The sequence below is a fragment of the Cebidichthys violaceus genome, unplaced genomic scaffold (genome assembly GCF_023349555.1).
Source record: "Cebidichthys violaceus isolate CVI_PGR_0920_01 unplaced genomic scaffold, fCebVio1.0.p SCAF_5, whole genome shotgun sequence".
In the NCBI taxonomy this organism is placed as follows: Eukaryota; Metazoa; Chordata; class Actinopteri; order Perciformes; family Stichaeidae; genus Cebidichthys; species Cebidichthys violaceus.
In genome coordinates, this window is record NW_027176705.1 from 13,088,602 (window position 1) to 13,109,434 (window position 20,833).

General features: G+C 39.2%; 2 protein-coding genes across 5 annotated transcripts in view; both read left to right on the forward strand.

Annotated features, from left to right (window-relative positions):
- epha6 (eph receptor A6) overlaps positions 1–14,007 on the forward strand; it is a 51,212-nt gene extending 37,205 nt beyond the window's left edge. For 2 of the 4 annotated variants that reach the window (XM_068730124.1, XM_068730126.1), the window contains 12 exons: positions 2,929–3,053; positions 3,791–3,953; positions 4,935–5,040; positions 7,972–8,042; positions 9,854–9,979; positions 10,829–11,014; positions 11,145–11,206; positions 11,365–11,574; positions 11,662–11,811; positions 11,911–12,104; positions 12,750–12,899; positions 13,219–14,007. In XM_068730124.1, the coding sequence (XP_068586225.1) occupies positions 2,929–3,053; positions 3,791–3,953; positions 4,935–5,040; positions 7,972–8,042; positions 9,854–9,979; positions 10,829–11,014; positions 11,145–11,206; positions 11,365–11,574; positions 11,662–11,811; positions 11,911–12,104; positions 12,750–12,899; positions 13,219–13,333 (1,658 nt within the window). In that variant the 3' untranslated portion in view covers positions 13,334–14,007. Of the gene's footprint in view, positions 1–2,928; positions 3,054–3,790; positions 3,954–4,934; positions 5,041–7,971; positions 8,043–9,853; positions 9,980–10,828; positions 11,015–11,144; positions 11,207–11,364; positions 11,812–11,910; positions 12,105–12,749; positions 12,900–13,218 lie in introns of all 4 variants that reach the window. The other 2 variants (XM_068730127.1, XM_068730125.1) reach the window with 1 other exon arrangement.
- Positions 14,008–14,783: 776 nt separating this feature from the next.
- arl6 (ADP-ribosylation factor-like 6) lies at positions 14,784–19,739 on the forward strand. Its single transcript, XM_068730128.1, has 8 exons — positions 14,784–14,928; positions 15,743–15,878; positions 16,022–16,083; positions 16,243–16,311; positions 16,403–16,497; positions 16,760–16,889; positions 16,983–17,038; positions 17,913–19,739. Exons 2-8 carry the CDS (start codon positions 15,759–15,761, stop codon positions 17,936–17,938), a joined length of 558 nt encoding a protein of 185 aa, XP_068586229.1. The 5' UTR covers positions 14,784–14,928; positions 15,743–15,758; the 3' UTR covers positions 17,939–19,739.
- The last annotated feature ends 1,094 nt before the right edge of the window (positions 19,740–20,833 follow it).

The following is a 20,833-nucleotide window of genomic DNA, read 5'->3' on the forward strand; positions in this document are numbered from 1 at the left end:
ACACACACACACACACACACATACATACATGCTTGGTGATAGATACATAACATTATACCATATGCTGCAAAAAGAAATCCCCTCTAGTAATGTGATTTTCATGGACATTTTTATCCCATAAGTGGGTTGTGCATATTTATCTGCCTGGTTTCACTGGTGCCAACTGAAAAACATCATCATTTCCTATTAAAACATGAAATTCATGAACACCATTCTTTCTTTGATATGTTTTGACTGATTCATTAATATCACAAGCCCATATAGTTACACTTTCATCTATTCATTTAAATGCATGATGCATTTAATGCAGTTGATGCATGATTTTGAGATTTTAGTTATTGTACATTTTTACTTTTCTTAGTTAAAATCCTTTACTGCTTATATTACTTATTTATGATACTTTTTGATGCATTCTTTTTTTTACTCTGTCTCTTGTTTGCACTGTCCACTTTGCTGCTGTAATCCTGTAAATGTCCCCACTGTGGGACTAATAAAGGATTATCTTATCTTCATTCAAGGAATCCTTTCATGGTTATAAATGCTTGTGAAACTAGCAATAAGCCATAACAAACATACTTGTGGTCTATGTGGAATGTTTTTTTTTTTAATTACAAACTGAAGAGTGACAAAACGTGACTTGGGACAGATTTAGACATGTCTGCTGGTCGTACATAGAGCGATATGTATTTTGTAGCTGTTCCTCTTCAGATAAGTTGAAGTTCGCCTCAGGTTTTGTCTTTTTTTGCCTTTGCTTGCATACACTTTTACAGTGGATAACAACAGATATTTCTGTCAGTGCTGTGTGTTAAAGCTGAAATTATAAGTAGTTAAAATGGCAGACGGACAATTAATCCTTCTATTTTGAAAATCAATCACTCATTAGTCATTTTTTAAGTAAAATAAGCTAAATATTACGGAGAAAGAGTTCTTGATCCCTATCTTTGCTTTATGAGATCGTCAGTTGAATATGTTTCTGCTTTGTGCTGTTGGTTAGAGAACACAAGTCTTTTTTTTTTTTTACCAGTATCTGACATTTTCTAAACCGCACATTAATCGATTAACAGAGAGAACAATCAGCAGATGAATCAGTGAAAATAATTATTTGATGCATCCCTACTGTGCAAATGTAATTAGCTTTTGTTAAGGATTACAGTGTTCACATTGTATTGGCCATGTGTTCACACATCAATCAGACAATAAATAAACAATAAAATATCCACAGCTAAATCTGAAATGCTTCCAGCTACCTGTCATATTTCACCTTTGACAACTTGCTGAGAGATTTGTTTGAAGGAACTTGTGTTTAATATAGTGCGCTTTGTAATTATGACTGCTTTTTTTTTTCTGAAGTAGACTCTAAACCGGTCAGTATTGAGCTAAAACATTCAGTTATGGCATGGATGACAATCGCAACTCACTGGAGTTTGTCCTTGCCTGTGCACTTTTGCACCGAGTGTGCTGTCAATACACAGTGTTTATTTGTGTTGGTGTGTCTGCTGTTTGCTATTAATAACTGCGACGGGCGGCCACACTCAGAGGCTTGAGATATTCCCACAACATCTCCAGGCGTCTCTGTGCAACTCAGGCACCACCTGCCACCAGGACAGAGAGGACACATGTTATCTGGAATAGCATGGCTGACATGTGATGTGACTCTGCAAACTGTTTAATAGACAGCACAGTCCAGTGATTGGGATCCTGTCCATGTGTGCTACGTGTGATGCTGTATGTTTAGGGTGTGTGCTGATATTTTGATGCGCTTATGTGGGCTTTGTCTCCTTGGATAACCCTGTAAGAAGTGTAGGATTTTAATTAATATGACACACCTCTGTTTGTTGTCACAGTTGAGCTGCTGGACTGTGAAGCATGGTGTCTGGACCGAGCTGCTGCGAGGAAATCTTGGCCTCGTGACAAGATGTGAAAGTCGCATCTGAAACTCAAGTCTTCTGACTTAATTCAGTGACACTTACCTTTCTGAAGTGCTCCATCCAGCCTTTGGCCTTCTGTGTTTAGTCGGTCATCTGCTTCTCTGAGCATTAAGACAGTCTAAGACATCAATCCGGGTTAGAATTTGTATTCCGACAATGATCTCTAAAACAGCACGCTCCACAACAGAGCGACTGGATCTGTTAGTTTGCCAGATCTCATATTCTGTTCAAGCAAAGGCTTTATGAATAATTGATGGTAAATATTTGACTCTCTGCTGGGTTATTTTGTGTCTCCTCAGCTGCCTTTTGCAAAATATGACCCCAAATTCAGCAATAATGACAAACATGATAAACAGTTGCTGTGCGTCTAGTGGTTTGGTTAACAAAAATGTTTCTCTCAGGCTGTACATCACAATGGAGCTGGACAGTAAAGTAGTTGCTTCTTGGCCCTCCTTTCCCTTTAGGTATTCCTGTAATAGACAAACAATTCTCTTGCAAACTGCAATGAGGATTTTTCATTTCTCAAAAATTGTTTTTCTTGAGATTTTCTTCTGTAAACCGGAGAGTGGAGGAGTAACATATGCAGCATGTGTTTTTCTCAGGCTGTGTTTCAGACTTTCTTTCCAGTGTGGAGTTTTGAAACTTTTTTTGTTCAGTGTTGATATAGTTCTTTCGTGATTGCTGAAGATACTTTTAAAATGTGTTTTACAGTCGAGTCTCTGAGCTCAGTGGATTCACTTTAGAGTTCGCTGCAGTGGCTCGAGCAATACATGGCTGAGATCACTCATTTCTTCATTCCCTTGAGCTTCTCGGACAGCTGACTCTGAGTGGCTCAGTCCTGCTGCAAACTTGCCATTTTTCTTGCTTGTGTTTTTTCCCAATCCTTACACCAATTACTCTATGGCATATGACTCTTAGTACATACGTTAGTCACTAAGTCTAATAAGTTCATTATTTTGTAATCACAGCTGAAATCCTTGCACTCTGACTGCATCCTCAGGTCCTGCTCTGGTGGGTGTAGTCAGGAAAGACTGGTCCTCTCAAAACAGCATTGCCCTCTCCTGGTCAGAAGTGGAACAGCTGCCCTCAGACATAGTGGACTATGAAGTTAAATACTTTGAGAAGGTAAAATCTTTGATTGTACTAAATGATTGTTTCTTTTGAAGGCCATCCATTACGCTGTGTTTGTAATGGACTCAGAAGCTCACTTAGTGAGGGACTCAGGATGCCTCAGTGTTCTACGGAACGACTCAGAAGGTCTTTGTTCCAGCAGCGCTTAGATTTTTTAATAAACACCTTTAGATGGGTTTTTTAGATTTAGCATCTTTCTGATGTCAATCATATTTCATATGGCATTTTTCTGGTGTTATTTATTCGTTGTAATGTGTTTTTGTCTGTTGTGCACTGTGGACTGTGTCTATTGTTGTCTGTATGAGTTTCTGGTGGCAAATGAGTTTTCCCACTGGGGATTAATAAAGTTTTCTAATCTAACCTAAAATAGATAGATTATTTTTTCTTAGGCCATGTTTATGTGACATATGTATTAATTGCTTTGTGTTAACAGCAGTTTGCACTCAAATGAACCCCAAGTGATTGCATACAGTACACATCATGCTACACACAAACGATCACTGCTCACAGAACAATTAGCATTTTTAGCGTGCAGAAAGTGTAAGTGCAGAGTATCTTTAATGCAATGCTATGTCTGCTTTTTTCACCATCTGCTCTGATAGTTAATAGGATGGAAATGTGTTTGGTTGAAAACGTTGATGTGATAATGGGTTTATGCAAACACGTGTTTATCTGTCCTGCCAAAACATTAAGCTTTTCTTTATCAACTCTAACAATCTGGTTTTTTTTAGGAGCAAGAGCAGCTGAGCTACTCATCAACGCGGACTAAAGCCCCCAATGTGGTTGTGACGGGCCTCAGACCCTCGACTGTCTATGTCTTTCATGTTCGTGTTCGCACTGCTGCTGGCTACACAGCGTACAGCCCCAACTTTGAGTTTGCCACTGCAGCTGAGGGTACGCCTGTGGGGGAGAGAGCATGAGGGAATTGAGCCTTTTGTTTGTGTTTGCGCTGGCTGTGTTTTAGGAAGGAAAGGCACTGATATTCACTCATCCAGTCAGTGAGATTTGTGTTGAAATTCCATTGTATAGAGGTCTTGTTTTAAAACAATGCACTGGAGAAGAAAGGAGGTTTAAAGCCAGAGAAGTGAAATCATCTGTGTTGATCAACAACCTTATAAAATCTTGGGATAGGTTTTATGGTCATTCTCTGCTATGGATCAGTGAAACTCATCAGTGCTTCTTCAGGCATGAGCCATTTATTTAAATGTTTATAAGCTCTGTAAGTTCCTGATGCACACATTACGCTCCGCTGATTCTAATCCTGAAATATGCAAAAAATGCACATCCTCCTACAAAATACACACTTTAGGTGATGAATATTTAGATGTCCAACTTCATATTCTCATACTCCCATATGCCAGTGCAGTTATATACTCGGATTGAGCTACAAATATTCTCCCTCACCTTATTCAACCCATACAATGCTCGCTCTCACATAGCGTTATGTCACAGAGTGCAGTGATGTTTGAGTTTCTGGGTTGTTTTCCTACTTACCTTCATTTTATATTAACTGTTGGAGAAGTCCAACAATATCAAAAAAGTTAGCCTCAGTTAAATGTAAAATAAATGCCACTTTAGATTACTAAATGAATGTGTATCACAAATATAATATTAATATTTCCAGCTGCTCAGTTTTTGCTATATATAAATAAATAGACACACCGCCATGGAAATAAAATAGGACAGGAGTGAATATTCCCATTAAAATCAAGCAGCACAGAAAATAAATATATATTTTTACCATTGTTTTCATAAAATTGAAACATCTTCATAGCACCAAGTAGTGGGTCAGTTCTGTGGTTTTAACCCTGGGAGAGAGCTGGTCATAGTAACATACTGACTGGCCTGGCTTTGCTTTGTTCTCACTTTCCTCAGATCCTGATATTGCTGATCAAGGTCAGGTTCTGGTGGTCGTCACAGCATCTGTAGGAGGCTTCTCCCTGCTGGTCATCCTGACCCTCTTCCTCCTCATCACTGGACGGTAAGACACCCCCTGTTTCTCTCTGGTGCTGGCTTACTGTTAACACACACACACACACACACACACACACACACACACACACACACACACACACACACACACACACACACACATACACACACTTGCACACACCTTTGTTCTTCTCTTCTCATGGTCTCCAGTGTGACGCTACAACCCAAAGTCTGTTAATGGACTCTCTTTTTGCCACCAAGCAGACACTCTTATTTTCCAAATGGCTGAACCAATTTTCTGCCTAATTACTCAGCATGTAATGCAAGTACCAGCAGTTTGCTCTATTCCATTAACTTCCACAGGTTCGCTCAGACCGTTGTCTTCACTTCGCCTCTGGTTCACAGGGTTTTACCATTAGAGGCACTTATTAATAAACAATGAAAAATGGCCCCGAATCTGTAGGTAATTTGTCTGGAGTTTTACCAAATTATGAAGTAAACTGAAGTAATAATCTTAGATCACACAATTGGCGAACTTAAAATGCTGAGAAGAACGAATCGATTCCTACGAGTGGGTCTTGCATGATATCTAATAAGATACATTTCCACAGTGCAGTCCATATTTTAACACATGTTGAATATGTTCAATGAATGCATTTTGGGAAAGGGCTGTGTTTCTTAGAAAATCTCAGATATCCACTCCTGCTACTTCTGGCTTCTGGCCCTTTTGTTTGTCCGTAGCATACCTCTAAATTTTACCAGTCCTGACATATATTTGTACAGCATTGGATACAAATACTTATTATACGTTAGCCCACATCACAGCTGACTAGATATCTGTCAGAAACCTTTATGGCAAGGCAAATTAATTTATATTGCACATTTCAGCAACAAGGCAATTCAAAGTGCCTACATAAAACATCACAAAGCATGAAGACAAAGTGCAAAAGAAATACGCCACAAAAGGACATTCAAATACAATGAAAGAAGTCATTAACGAGTCAAGAGAATAGAACATTAAAACAAGCTATGAGAATAAGAATGAAAGCTACAGTTCAGAGTAAGAGGAAATTAATAATGAATTGTATAATAAAAGGCAGTGGCAAACAGGAAGTGACTGTTGCAGCTGGACTGTAATTTTCTGTGAGTTTGTGTCAGATATATGGAAAATAGAAGCTGAATGCTGCTTCTCCATGTTTAGTGTTGACTCTGGGGACAGAAAGCAGACCTGTCCCAAACGACCTGAGAGGTCTGGATGCTAGTATTTTGAAATCGATTCTTTGACAGACAGAAAACCAATGTTAAGACCTCAGAACTGGAGTGACGTGATCCACTTTCTTGATCTTAGTGAGGACTCGAGAAGCAGCGTTCTGAATCAGCTGCAACTGTCTGATCGATTTTTTTAGGGAGAACTAATGAAGATAAATGCATGAACAAGTTCCTTCCAAATCCTGCTGAGACATAAGTCATTTAATCCTTGACTTTGTAATGGTCTTAATGTGGCTGTTTAAATTCAGTTCTGAGTTCATGACTAGATGAAGATTTCTGGTTTGGTTTGTCTTTGTTTCATGGAAGACAATTCTGGCACATACAATCATTGACAAAGTAGTCCCTGTCCTTTAAGTATAATTTAAACCAGTTTAGTACTGTGCCATAAAGTCCCACCCAGATTTCCAGATGGTCTGTTTATATGTTGTGGTTGATCATGTCGAATGCAGCACTGAGATCCAGTAGTACTAAAACTGAAGTTTTGCAGGATTTTTGGAGGATTTTTGTGTATTGTTTCAACTTTCTCAGGTGCCAAGAATTAGCCACAATACAGAGCCACTACAGTATGTGAATGACACTTGACATTACCTGCTTTATCTCTTAATTTCTCTTTGGCGTGCAGGTTCAACTATCACTAAAGGTTGTTTTTTTTTCATCCAGCTTATCAACTATTTTCATATAAAAAATCTCCTCTAAAGTAAGAAGATGCAAAGCATCAGTCAAATTGAAATGGTATGATCATTTTATCTTTATATTTATCTTCTGTATGGTTTGTGCATGGAGGAAGCAAATTGTTCTTTTTGTTGAATACTATGGCTTGATTGCGACTTTTGTCCCGACACTCCCTCTCTGTGGCGACTGAGCCTTGAAAGCCTTGAATTTGTGGGAATGTGAATAAGATAAAAGCTAGGAAATGGAAGAAAATCAAAAGGACTACATAAAGGCAAGAACAAAAAATTGGCCAAAAATAATGGGTTATAGAAAAGAGGAAAATTACTCTTTTTTTCCACCAGAAATAAACCATAGACCGGTGACAGCTTCTGCCGTGAACAAATGTTCATTTTCCACCTTTTGTCACGAGGGCAGTGAATCTGTTCGACATCGGTCCGTGTTTCTTTTGGTCATTTGATTTCTGTTTCAGAAACGGGTTTTAAAAAATGTGTAGTTATTTGATTCTAATTTCATAATCAAAAGGGGATGAGCAAAATTTAAAGTTTAATTTTCTCTTTCTATTCTGTATAACAAAAAATAAAATCACCAAAGATAAATTAATTTTCATATTCTGTGGTCAGAGGACGGTACCATCCAGCATCAGACTTTCATAAGATAACAGAGCCCCCGTGCTTATGTGCGCATCAAACCTGTCATTTTGATGAATTATTCTGCACATCGACGGGCATGTTGGAGAAGAGGTCACACAGCTCCATGAAAAAATATGAATGACTTCAAACTTCGCTCTGCTTACAACTTCCTCAGGACAGTTTGTTTTTAAATACCCATTTCTGAAAGGAAAATTAAGTGACCAAATGATACACCGACCAACGTTACGTGTGCCTTCTGCTGTAATGTCAAATAATGAACTGTGTTGTACAGAAAACACGGAGAGGGTTGTGAGCAAAAAGAGAAAGGAGGGTAAGGAACAAAAATGGGATGTACAGGGGTGTTTTATGAGGTGATTCTTACTCTGATGCCGACTGGTTCACCTGTACAGGTGTCAGGGGTACATTAAGGCCAGGATGAAGTCAGAGGAGAAGAGGAGGACTCGCTACCACGGTGGACATGGTACTGTATATAATGTTTCTTATTCTGTGTGTGTTTCAAAATTGCTTGTCTGGGTTTTCACATCAGTGAGCATGCATTCCTCAACAGACTGTATGCTCCAACTCCCAGGGCTTTTGTTTAGACACAAGTTAGACAAAGAGCGGCCACAGTTTGCCTCGGAGTTGCAATTTCTTTTATTGCAGTCTTCATCATGAACCACCACTCACAGTATCTCATACACCCATTATTGGATTTTGACAAAACTGGGTAACAGCTGCTCTGTTTTAGGAATTACAGGATTGACCCCAGTGTGGTTTGTCAATTGCAGGTAAAAACAGGGTTATTGATTGGCACCACAGGGGAGGCATATCGTTCTTGGGGAACAAAAATGGTGTCCTGTGATTTACTAAGACAGTTCAGTGAGAGCTCTTGTAGGATTCGATCTGAGGCCTGCAGGGACACAAATGTGGCTCCTTAGAAAAATCCAACCATTCTATCATCTGTGCTCCTGATTTGGTGATTTGTGATTGATCCAAGAAAAACATGAAGGACTGTGAATGAAAATATTGTAACATGCTGACATACAAATACCCCCCCCACACACACACACACACACACACACACACACAATTTTACTCAAGGCCTGTCTATGTGTGCACTACTTTTGTGTGTGTCTTCGGGCTTTCTCCTTTTCCTCCAGTATGCAGAAAGTTGGACAGACTTTTGCTGCAGAATTATCTAGTCATACTTTTTTGCTATTTTAATTTTGCATATCATCAGTCGTCTAGTTTTACTTGCAGAACATGATGAAGAATGATAACAGCCTTGCCAATACATAAATATTACGAAAATAATTTGAATAGTTATAATCCTTGCCTCACACAGACTTATTTGTTGTTCTGTTCTTTGCTGTTGTGTGCTGCGGAGGCATCACCTAGGCAGGCGAAGCCAGCAGCCTCAACAAACTGTAAGAAAAGGCTTGTTCTACCACGGAGCTGAGCTTAGACACCCTGGAGACAGAGGAGAGTGTAGACGCCAAACTGGAATCTTTCTCAGACGAAGCCTTCAACCATCTACAATATGAGCTGACAGAGCTATAAAGTACATTTAGTCCCCAGCTCATCTGCTCGAGGTGTACCAGGGGCTGCTTCAAGTTATCATTTGTGCCAGTCATCGTGCACAGTGCTCACTGCAGCAATATCCCCAGCCTCAGCTAGTGAGGAGGATGCTGAAGCCTGGCTTCCTGCAATGTCTTTATATGCTGCTCTGGGGCATTTTTTGAGCTTTTTTGGGAGGGTTGTTTTTTCTCCATCCCTTGACGAAATAGTAGAGAAACTTTACAGTATAATAGAAACAAATACACCATTCATGACGGTCTCATACAGCTGAAGCAAGACTCAACATCTCTCCCGCAGCCTCAACCAAAATTGCATTATATGCTCCAATATATCAGAATGTACTGCAGTCCAAAGAGAAGGTATGAAGGCTAAATGTTCAAATGAAAGAAAATGACGACATAGTGGTTCACAAAATACACAAAAAATGAATGGGTAAGATAATGGGTAAGGGTGCTGCATGTTTCAGAAAAGTATTTAAAAATCTGGTGAGGGAACCTGTGGTTGAAAACTAAAACGTGAGTGTTCACCATGGAAATGTCTGCAGATTATTAGTGTATTTGATATGTGTGTGTGTGTGTGTGTGTGTGTGTGTGTGTGTGTGTGTGTGTGTGTGTGTGTGTGTGTGTGTGTGTGTGTGTGTGTGTGTGTGTCAAAGTTCCATGTTCCAATATAATATGAAAAATATTGAAATTGTAATTTATTTTCCTCCTCCAGTCCCATTCTCTGGGATAAAGACCTATGTGGATCCAGACACATATGAAGACCCCACTCAGGCTGTGGAGGAATTTGCCAAAGAGATCGACCCCTCATACATATGCATTGAGAGGGTGATTGGTGCAGGTAAAACAGACACACACATGGTAATACTCTACGGACACAAATGTATACCAGCATTAACTCATATGGTATACTGTACATGTTTTTGCTGGCAGGAACAGCACATGTGTCAACTGTGTACAAGAGGAAAACATAAATTTGTATAATGCATGACAGGTAACCAGAAAAAAAAGGTTATTTCGAGTGTGCCATTATCTTATTTTTTAGATTCATATTCAGGGTTACATAGTGATATTGTAAAAAATGTCCCAACGAACGTTGACTAGCACCTGCAATAGAGAAATGGTCACATTTAATGTTGAGTAATATTTTTATTTTATAAGAAATGTTAAAGCTCATAAAGTTTGAATTTAAAACTTTTACAGCCACTCTTAGCAAGCTGATGTTAAAGTCGTTTATAGTATTGTACTTTAGGGGAGCAAAGCCAGCGCTGCTGACTGTGAATGTTCGATGGTTCATTAAATCGAACAGATTGTGTCTGCTATTTAGCCCATGAGTAATTATGAAGGTGCCTTCCATCTGTCTAGTTTCTGTAGCATGGGCTCCATCTGGTGGAGGCAGTGTGTACAGATGTGTAAATGGCAAAGCAACTGCTGATTGCTGTTCTGTTTCCACATTTCTCTCTTGTTTCAATTACAAGTTTTAATCAGTTAAGCATAATGTTTATTTCACCTGATTCCATGAAAGCAAAAGCATACATTTATACTTTACAAAGAACACAAAATAATATTAAATTATGTGGGAAGCAGTTACTGAATATATGTGTTGTTTTCATTATTTCATTGAGTTGCAGTAGTCTTGTGATATATGACAGACAGTGCACCCTTTATTTGTATTGTGTTGTTCTGACAGGTGAATTTGGAGAAGTCTGTAGTGGTCGGTTGCGCGTACCTGGAAGGATGGACATCGCCGTGGCAATAAAGACACTTAAAGGCGGCTATATGGAACAACAGAGACGAGACTTTTTACGTGAGGCTTCAATCATGGGACAGTTTGACAACACCAACATCATCAGGCTGGAAGGAGTGGTCACTAGAAGTAAGCTCTCTATGTGTATCTTTCTGGATGTGTGTTTTTTTTGTTTTTTAACTGTTCTCCTCCTCAGCATCAGTTTTACTTTAGTCTTCACTTTTTGTCACTAAAATCCTGTCGTTTACCTTTTCCTCAGGCAGACCGGTAATGATAGTCGTTGAGTACATGGAAAATGGAGCGCTTGATTCTTTCCTTCGGGTGAGAGGAATACATAGTCACAGATGTGCACACGTTTCCTGAGTAGTTGTTGTCCCCCGTACGTCACATTTGTCCTCTCTCTCTCTCTCTCTCTCTCTCTCTCTCTCTCTCTCTCTCTCTCTCTCTCTCTCTCTTTCTCTTTCTCACAACCACTCCAGACACGTGATGGGCAGTTTACAGTGCTCCAGCTGGTCGGCATGCTGCGCGGCATCGTAGTGGGCATGACCTATCTTTCAGATATGGGTTACATTCACAGAGACCTAGCTGCTCGCAACATCTTGGTGGATGAAAACTTGGTGTGTAAGGTGTCTGATTTTGGCATGTCCAGAGTCCTTGAAGATGACACTGAAGCAGCCTACACTGCGACAGTGAGTGTGGATCTAACAGTTACTGCAGGATATAACAACCTGACATTTATTACAGTGGCTTATTCTGTGTTATTGTTTTTGTGTCAGGGAGGAAAGATACCGATACGCTGGACGGCACCAGAGGCTATCGCTTATGGAAAATTTTCCACAGTCAGCGATGTGTGGAGCTACGGCATTGTAATGTGGGAAGTGATGTCATATGGTGAGAGGCCCTACTGGGAGATGTCCAATCAAGATGTAAGCTACCGATCACATTGACACTCCATAACCACTAAAGCACAATCACACAAAAAAAACATTTGTCATTTGTATTTAACTTATCGATGTTCATCTCAGGTCATTTTATCAATTGACGAAGGCTACCGTCTACCAGCACCAATGGGCTGCCCTGTGACACTGCACCAGCTGATGTTGCACTGCTGGCAGAAGGAGTCTAACCAGCGCCCACGCTTCAACAATGTGCTCTCTTTCCTGGACAAACTCATAGTTAATCCCAGCAGTCTGCTCACTCTGGTGAATGATGTGCAGAGGTAACTACCAATACATTTCACTTGGTGAAAGGACCATACTGGTGGTTTTGCATTGTTTAGCCTACTATGTAAAAGATGTGTAAACTTTATGACGATATCTAAGCATACTGTACTCTTTTATTCTCATTTTGTGCAATTTCAGTAGGGAATGATGATCACCTTGCACAGACTTAAAACTTGTTTGCGATACAGTTGGTAAATATTTATTTAGCTTAGATTTTATCAATGCTTGGTAATGCAATTCAAATATGAGACTGAAAAACACTTGTTGGTGCGTTCAGGTCCTTGTGAGACGCTTCAAAATGTAATGTGAGAGCTCCCATAGCATTGTATTCAGTGCTGTGTGTAAGAATATCAAACCCAGGGGACGAACTTCAAGCAAGCGGGGACATGTTGAAAAGGATTTTGGAAATGTGGTACAGCAATATCACCAGACAATAATAATTCAGGGTCAAAATCAATAAAGTTGTAATAATGACTGATTACTTACTTGTAAGGCAGGTTAAGGTATGTATTGGGAAATTACAAGTGATAATATAGGGTCTACACAGTTTGTAGGTCTAAACCACTGACATGGTCATTTAAAGAATATTTAAATGTTAACTGGTCTCTTTGTATTCCTTAACTTTCTGTTTGTCGTCTCAGTTTCCCTGACTCGCCAGAGGACATGCCAGACTACCCTCTCTTCATCTCTATCGGCGACTGGCTGGACTCCATCAAAATGAGCCAGTATAAGAACAACTTCCTTGCAGCAGGATACACAACACTGGATTCCATTTCAACAATGAGTATAGAGTGAGTGAAGCCAAATTAAACAGAGTGCAGCTATAGTATAAAGAAGTGCACTAAAAGGAAACAAAGCATCAAAGGAACAGAAAAAAATGTGAAATTGTACTTGTGATTACCATCAAGCAAGAAATGATCTGTACAGTATGTGTATGTATGTAATACATACATGTAAGTAAAACTATATTAGTACTGCTAATACCAGTACAGTATTTTGTCATTCTATTCTAAATATGGTTATTGCTCATATTATCAAGTTTGCCCAATGTGCTTGATTGTTCTTGTGTAACTATTTATTCTAAAGTGTACATCTTCTTCTCCCCTTCAGTGACATCAGGCGTATCGGGATCTGTTTGATTGGCCACCAGAGGAGAATCATAAGCAGCATACAGTCACTTCGCCTGCAGCTTCACCACATCCAACAGAGTGGCTTTCAAGTATGAGACCGTCACACAAAGACAGACTGTGTGTTCACACTGAGCCGGAAACAGACCAGACTTCCTTGGCATCGTCATTCAATTAATCGGACAAACACCAGACTGTTGGGTGTAGCAGGTACCACACGCTGCTCATGTGAGAGCGGGCCGCTGCTTGACACACATGTGTTCTAGTTAATACACACTCATCATCTTATGGATCATCGTCACTACAGCCTCCACAACAACCAACCTCTGTCAGTGTTGGCCAAATGCCGTCTCTTTATTATCTAAGCAACTGCTAGCATTCACTTGAATTTTGGGACTTCTTTACTCTAGTGTCTATTCAAGTGTTCACCAATACCTCTTCTCTTTCCAAGTGACAATCCAATGGTTTCTATTGACTTTGAATGGTCTCAAGTCAGTTACCTCATGACCAGAGAAGAAGTGGATAGAATAGAGGGTATATGGTAATGAATGGTACAGTATGCGGTATGGTACTTTCCAGCTGGATAAAGAAACAATTCACCAGGAATAAAGATTGACAGAATGGTAAATACAATCATGTTTTTTGAACTGAAGACCGCTGAATGTCAAAAGATTTTATAGAAATGTACGTTCTATCCTCATGATAATGCAGTATGTCTTGTACAAAAAGTCTTGTGAAAATTGTATGTTTTATTCAGTATGTTTGTTCCTTAATAAACAACCCTATTTTAAAACGTTCTTTTTCAGACTTTAACCAGCACAAGCTCGAACATCTACCTGTTAATTGCTTGAGCAGAATAACAAACACACACACACACACACACACACACACACACACACACACACACACACACACACACACACATGTATCCATGGATGCACCCTGTCTCAAACACACACATGCAAAAGTGTCCTCTTAAATGTCACTCAAGAAACTAACATGTTTTCTGGACATGAAGAATTGTCAGGTGAGTTTGTCAAATGGGTGCTTATGGTAGGTTATAAATGAAAGACATTCAGACCTTAAAGCGCTAAAGAAAGTGGCAAAATGTGTATTGTTTAGATTGCACGCGCTATACTGCTTTTTCTTCCTTTTTTTACAAAAGGCATACGTTTTTTCAAGTTATTGAATTACTTTAATTCTCTTTAGGAACTCACATAAATTAACTATAAATGCAATTGCAGGAATAAAACGAAAGCAGAAAAAAAATGGTAAATGAAAAGAGAAAATGTGCATAAATAAAAGTGGGGTGGATCCACAGTAAAGTTGCATGATACTCAATACAAAGATTATTACTTTTAAATTTAAGCCTAAAAACATTTTTACAGTAAGTTGTTTTCTTTTTTTGTCGCTGCTTTCTGTCTATTTTCATTTCATAAAGTCCACTTTTTTGACAGTAACGTTACAAGGTAGGAGGCATTCTTGTTTGGCCTGCAAGGGGCAGGCTTGAGTCAGCTCACTGGTTTCCCAGCAACACAGTGTAAATAAGTCAGTGTCGCTTCTGTTGGCTTGAGAGCATGAGGGAGTAGAAGAGAAATGAATGAAATACTGGTTTGACCCTGGTCATTAAATGAGCTAGCTTAAGGGAGCGTCAAGTGAATATTGAAAGCAAGACCTCGACGCTAAATAACAGGTACAATCTTGCACTACAAAACAGTTTGGATAAGGATAATGCAAGCTATCCTGTTAGCTTCAACTGTAACGCTGTAACGTCAAGCTAGCTAAGCCTGGTTTCAAACATGTTAAGCGTTAGTTTACTTTATGCTTTCTCGTGTCTTGTAAAATTGAAGATACAAAATACTGCAAAGGAATTGCCCAGTGTTAACTAGATAGTTAAAGTTACTGCCCATGTAAACCTAGCAAGCTGAAGTAATTAATGTTATCCCAGCAGCTAAACGTTAGCTAAGGCTAGCTAGCAGTAACAACAAGAGATTAACTAGTTAAATAGCTGTTAGCGAATGTTAATTACGTTAGAGCCCTCTAAACACGTTAGCTTAAGCTAGCAGTTTGCTAACGTTATGTGTTGCAATGAGCCGTTGCTCTGTAGCTACAAAACACGAACTTCTCTTCACGTAAACAGTTCGTTTAACGTTAACTACGTTACATGTTTTGTTAGGGAAGGGTCGATGTTATGCTAATTAATCATGCTAGCTAAATGGTCTCGGGAAAAACGTTAGTTAACATTAAAACAAGTTAAACGTAACGCAATAGAAAGGGCAATTCGTTTCCCATTGAGTCAATTCACTGATAACTACACACCCGGTTGACTTCAACATCGTAAGTGAGCGCAGACACATCTATTATAAGTCAGTGTGGAAGGGCAGCCTCTCTGTTAACTGCTTCTATAGAGGTGCCGATGTTAGCCTCGAAGACAACTGAACTGCAGTGTGTGCAAAGGATCCTGTTACCATCTAACGTTTACAGTGTTTATGGCCTTTTCCCTGTAGATCAGACAGGCAGCCGATGGGGCTGTTTGACAAGTTGGCCGGATGGCTGGGGTTGAAGAAGGAGGTGAATGTGCTGTGTCTTGGTTTGGACAACAGTGGAAAAACCACAATCATCAACCAACTGAAGCCCTCTAATGTAAGTCAATGTTTTCTAACGTCTTTATAGTGATGCTACAAATGTAGGACTATGGTAGAAGTTGGTATGGTTAACTAGCAAGGAATTTAAGGCATGTTGCCTATTTAGGTTATTGTTTACAACATGCTGCATTCGTCCTCCAGGCTCAGGCGCAAGACATCGTCCCAACCATTGGCTTCAGCATAGAGAAGTTCAAGACATCCAGGTAGCTGTTCAAATCAACAACTTCATTTAATACAATCTATAGCTCATATATCAAGTCATCTTCTAATAGCTACACATTTCTGTCTAAAGTAAACTCCTATAATCTTGGCGCTATTCAGATATATGATGTATAAAAGTTTCCTCTCTTCTGTTTTTGTAGTCTTTCCTTCACAGTGTTCGATATGTCCGGTCAAGGCAGATACAGAAACCTTTGGGAGCACTACTACAAGTGAGTGTGCCAGTGCTACAAAACCACCAGTCCTATTTGCCGTTTGATATGCTATGCATATTAATTTCTGTGATCTCTCTGTACTTCTCAGGGAAGGCCAGGCTATCATATTTGTCATTGATAGTGCAGACAAACTGAGGATGGTGGTAGCCAAAGAAGAACTGGACACATTACTAAACCACTCTGGTATGTTCTTGTAGGATGATTTTTGAACTTGAGTTTAAATTCCAGCCCTGTTAAGTGTTTTACTGTTGTGTCTCTTTCTTTGGCTGTTTTCAGTCTAATCTGTACACTACACAAAGGTGTTTTTATTTTCTTTTTTAAATGAGCAAACATTTTGTTTTTTCCAGTTTTTTGGGTTGCGCAATATTGTTCCTCATTAGTAGAACTTAATGACCTTACTACATTACACTAACTTTCCGACATCACCCTCTCACTCTCACTACAGATATTAAGCACAGGAGGATCCCCATCCTGTTCTTTGCTAACAAGATGGATGTCAGGGATGCTCTGTCTTCTGTCAAGGTCTCGCAGCTGCTCTGTTTGGAGAACATGAAAGACAAACCCTGGCACATCTGGTACGAACATTCAAGCACACTTATTTCCATTCTAGTATGGCAGGATGTCACGGCGTTTTGCATTTATTGATATGATGTGTTGATATGTTTCAGTGCCACCGATGCTCTGAAAGGAGAAGGTTTACAGGAGGGAGTGGACTGGTTACAAGGTATGATGAGAGTTCATATGAATGAAAGTGGGAGTGGCCGTGTAACTGTAGAGTACATGTATATCAACTCGCCTTTCACCTACATTATATACCTTTTTATATTAAAAAACAGATCCATATAAGAAATATTGAGTTTTGTGTATAGGAGCAGAATAACTTCTGCATCTGAATTTTGCGTGGATATAATGATGGCAAGGCACACAATATCTTATGTACGCGTCATTTTTAGATAAACAAAAAATGTGAAATTAGTTTTATTTTGTTCTCAACTTAAATTAGTTGTATAACTTTTACTTTGTTTCCTTTTAAAAATGTGATTATTTTTCATCCTCATTTCAAGCAGTAACAGTTAATCCTACAAATGTGTACAATTTGAAAATGTCTTTTGTTTTTACTCTTTAAAAACAATACTCTTTCTTTGTTTTACTTATATTTTTACGGTGGATCATATGTTTGTTTTAATGAAGATCAAAAGCAAAGTGTAGTCTGCTCCACAACCTCAACATCATTTTCTTTTCTTTTTGTTATGTTTAACGCCCTCATTCAAATCCTGCATAGATCAAATTATGCAGTGAGTACTGTGTGTTGTGTTATTTCCTGTGTCCTTGTATAGCTGTAAGAGAATGTATGTAGAATGTATTTCCTGTTTACTTTGTTATTGTGACTTTAGTCCTGAAGTAGCTGGGTGAGCCACAAGGTTGTTCTGAACAGTACAGTGAGGCCTGTCACAATATCAGATTTTCACTACATGAGTATTATAATGGCCAAAAGAATCCACGTTCATATTATCGCAATATATAGAAAATTCGAAAAAATATTTTACATAATGTGCTCTATATTTAGCGGATTAAAAGCATTTCTCACATTTTTCCAGATCAAATCAAAACAATGAGAACGTGAGGCCATGAGGATGGACCGAAGGAGCAGCATCCATGGAACTCTTTTATGTAAGACGGGTGGACCCTGTTCTCAGAGGTACCATGGGATAGTAATGTTTTACTAAGGTGTTTAGATGGTTCCTGGTTGCGTGTGGTTTCATTCGAAAAACGAGTACATGATCTGATTCTCCTGGTACCAGTAGTAGCTCACAGCTGAATGCTGCCGTCCACAGGGGCAGAGAAATGTTCAAAACATATTCATCCCTTCCATTTCTCAATATCTTTGTGTAACCGGCTCACAGGAATCGTGATGAACTGAAGCTGGATTTAAGTAAATGATTGTGATTGTTGCTGTCTTCATTTTAGGGAGCATGAATACTCAGGATGTCTTTTAGAGAAGACGTGTTGTTGGCTGTTTTATTTTGTATGTTTTAGCCCCTGGTATATGCCAGCTTCCCCGAAGAGAAAACACGTTTCACAGCTGATGGATTCAGACTAGCACCACATTATACCAGTGAGGTATTTTGCCCATATGTCCACTCGCTCACAGTTACCACTGTTAGATGTGTGCGGCCTTGTGTGTTGCGATCATATCTGTTTCCACTGCACACTTACAGCGGGGGATGAATGCTCTCATCTGCAATTTTATGGCCACTGTTTGAGAGCAGGTGACAGTCCCAAGCCTCCATGCTTCAGATATGATTCTAAAAATGGTTTGGTAATGAGTTAAGGTACGTCGGTCTGTTTGTAATGGGCTACTATGTGTAAAACAACCCGAATAAGGTCCTTTAGAAACTGTTTCCATCTGAAATATGCCAAATGCTCCATTTCTTTTCTTTCTTCCTTCGGTCTCTCAGGGCCTCTGTAGATACGTTATTATTTGTGTTTTGTTTGAAGTATCTCAACAGTTCACCAGCAGAAGCAACTTCGCCTTTTTCAAACTTGCATATTGGGCCATCTCACTGTCGCATTAAAATCAAGATTTGCTATGTTTTTGCTGCAGCTGATACTTGATGCTTCTCTGCTCATGTTCGCTTAATGATTAAGATTAAATGTTTTCCAGGTCCCTGTAGATTTTGTTGGACATATTGTAATTTGTGGCCTAGCTTTTTTTTTGTCATAAAGGGAATTAGTTTGCTTAAAAATCCAAACTAGTCTTTACAAAGCTATTTTGTAACCAGTTTTTATCTTTGCCTTATTTCAGTGCTCAAACGAAAACAAATGTAATAATATCATACAATTGACTCTGTGCTTCAGTGATTCAAAGGCAGACAACTAAAAAGAACAATCTGCTGCTCACGCTTTTTAAGGCAAGCCTTTGATCTTCTCCTTCAGTCTCTGACTGAAAGCTTGCATTAAAAAGAACTCTGTACAGATCACAGTGAGAGGTGTTTCCCTGGTTTGTAGTCATTTCAATGCATAAAGGAACAACTGACAACAATGTATGATCAAATATCCATCTAAAATAATGTTTTGTTTTATTTTATAGACTCTGTGGTATCGTGTCCATAACTGTCTCATCTGTAAAGCTTATCTTTAGCATCACAAATTGCAGAAACTACAAACACCCCCGACCGCCCACACACACACACACACATCAGTATCCCTGTTTAGACCACTGGGGTCCAACATATTCAAATTCATTGTATATTTCAAAATATACTAGTGAAGATTTACTGGGACGAGTTTCATATCCCTCTGTCTCCTCACTTCATATGTTAAATACTAGAAGAGGGGTCCTTGGGACGTTGTAGATTGTTATTATCAAATGAGCTGTGTGTATTTTGTTTATTTTTTAAAGAATAAATGCTGTGGAGAATGAATATTGTTTCATGATTTTAGAAGGAATGTCACTTCATATGTTTCATGTGATCTTGTCTCTGTGGTTCTGTCTTCCTAACATCTTGAGCGCTGCCAGCAACAGCTGCTCATTAAACCTCGAGCCCTTGAGCCCTGAAGAAGTTATTTGGTTAAAACATAAGCATTCATTTTTGCTGGTTATACAACAGGATTTGTGTTGTGATTCTTTGCAGCAGGTTGTTAATAGTTGTAAATTGTGTGTCATGTTATGTCTTTATGTCGACACATGTATTTAGCATCATGGAGCTACAAACACCAGAGTGTCACGGTCGTGGGGCAGCCATCTGTCAAACATGCAGTTACAAACCAGCCCAGCTGTCTTCCGGAAGTTTTAGATTTTGGCACCAGTATCGCACAGAATCACTTGTCAGATGTCAAGCAAAATCACATTCAAATCCATGTTAAAAAACAAAAAAAAGTTTTTATTTGTTATCTTATTTTTTCAGTTTGTATCAGACCCCACTAAATAATCTACAGTGCTGCTGAGCCTTAAGCTGAATCAAATAACGTTTTGATTAACAAGACACAATATTAGAACGGAAAAGAAAACACCTGCCAGGCCGAGCAGCAAAAGATTCAAAAAACCTTTATTTAGTCGAGCGGAGTTGGTTCACAGAGCGATTCAATCTGGTGTTCTTTACAGACAAGACATCAGAATGAAAAATAGCATCGCGTAATGAAATGACCGGCAGATACAGAAAAAACGTAATAATGTAAAAATATGAATATAGAAATAAATAAGGACATACAGTTGATGCAGTCTCATCAATATAAGATCAATTCAAACGTTTTCTAGCAATGCACACCTGAGGCTAATTTCCCGGCCTCTGTCCATGGTGCTGAAACCGGGGTCTCTGTGTGCGTCTAGCAGTTCAAATAAACGTGTTACTCTTTCTCTTTATGAGCAAAAACCATCAGCAGTCAGCACGTGTCTGTCGTCGTACTTTACGTGTGTGTGTGTGTGTGTGTGTGTGTGTGTGTGTGTGTGTGTGTGTGTGTGTGTGTGTGTGCGTGCGTGTGCGTGCGCGCGTGCACCACCGTTTTTTTAAGTGAGACT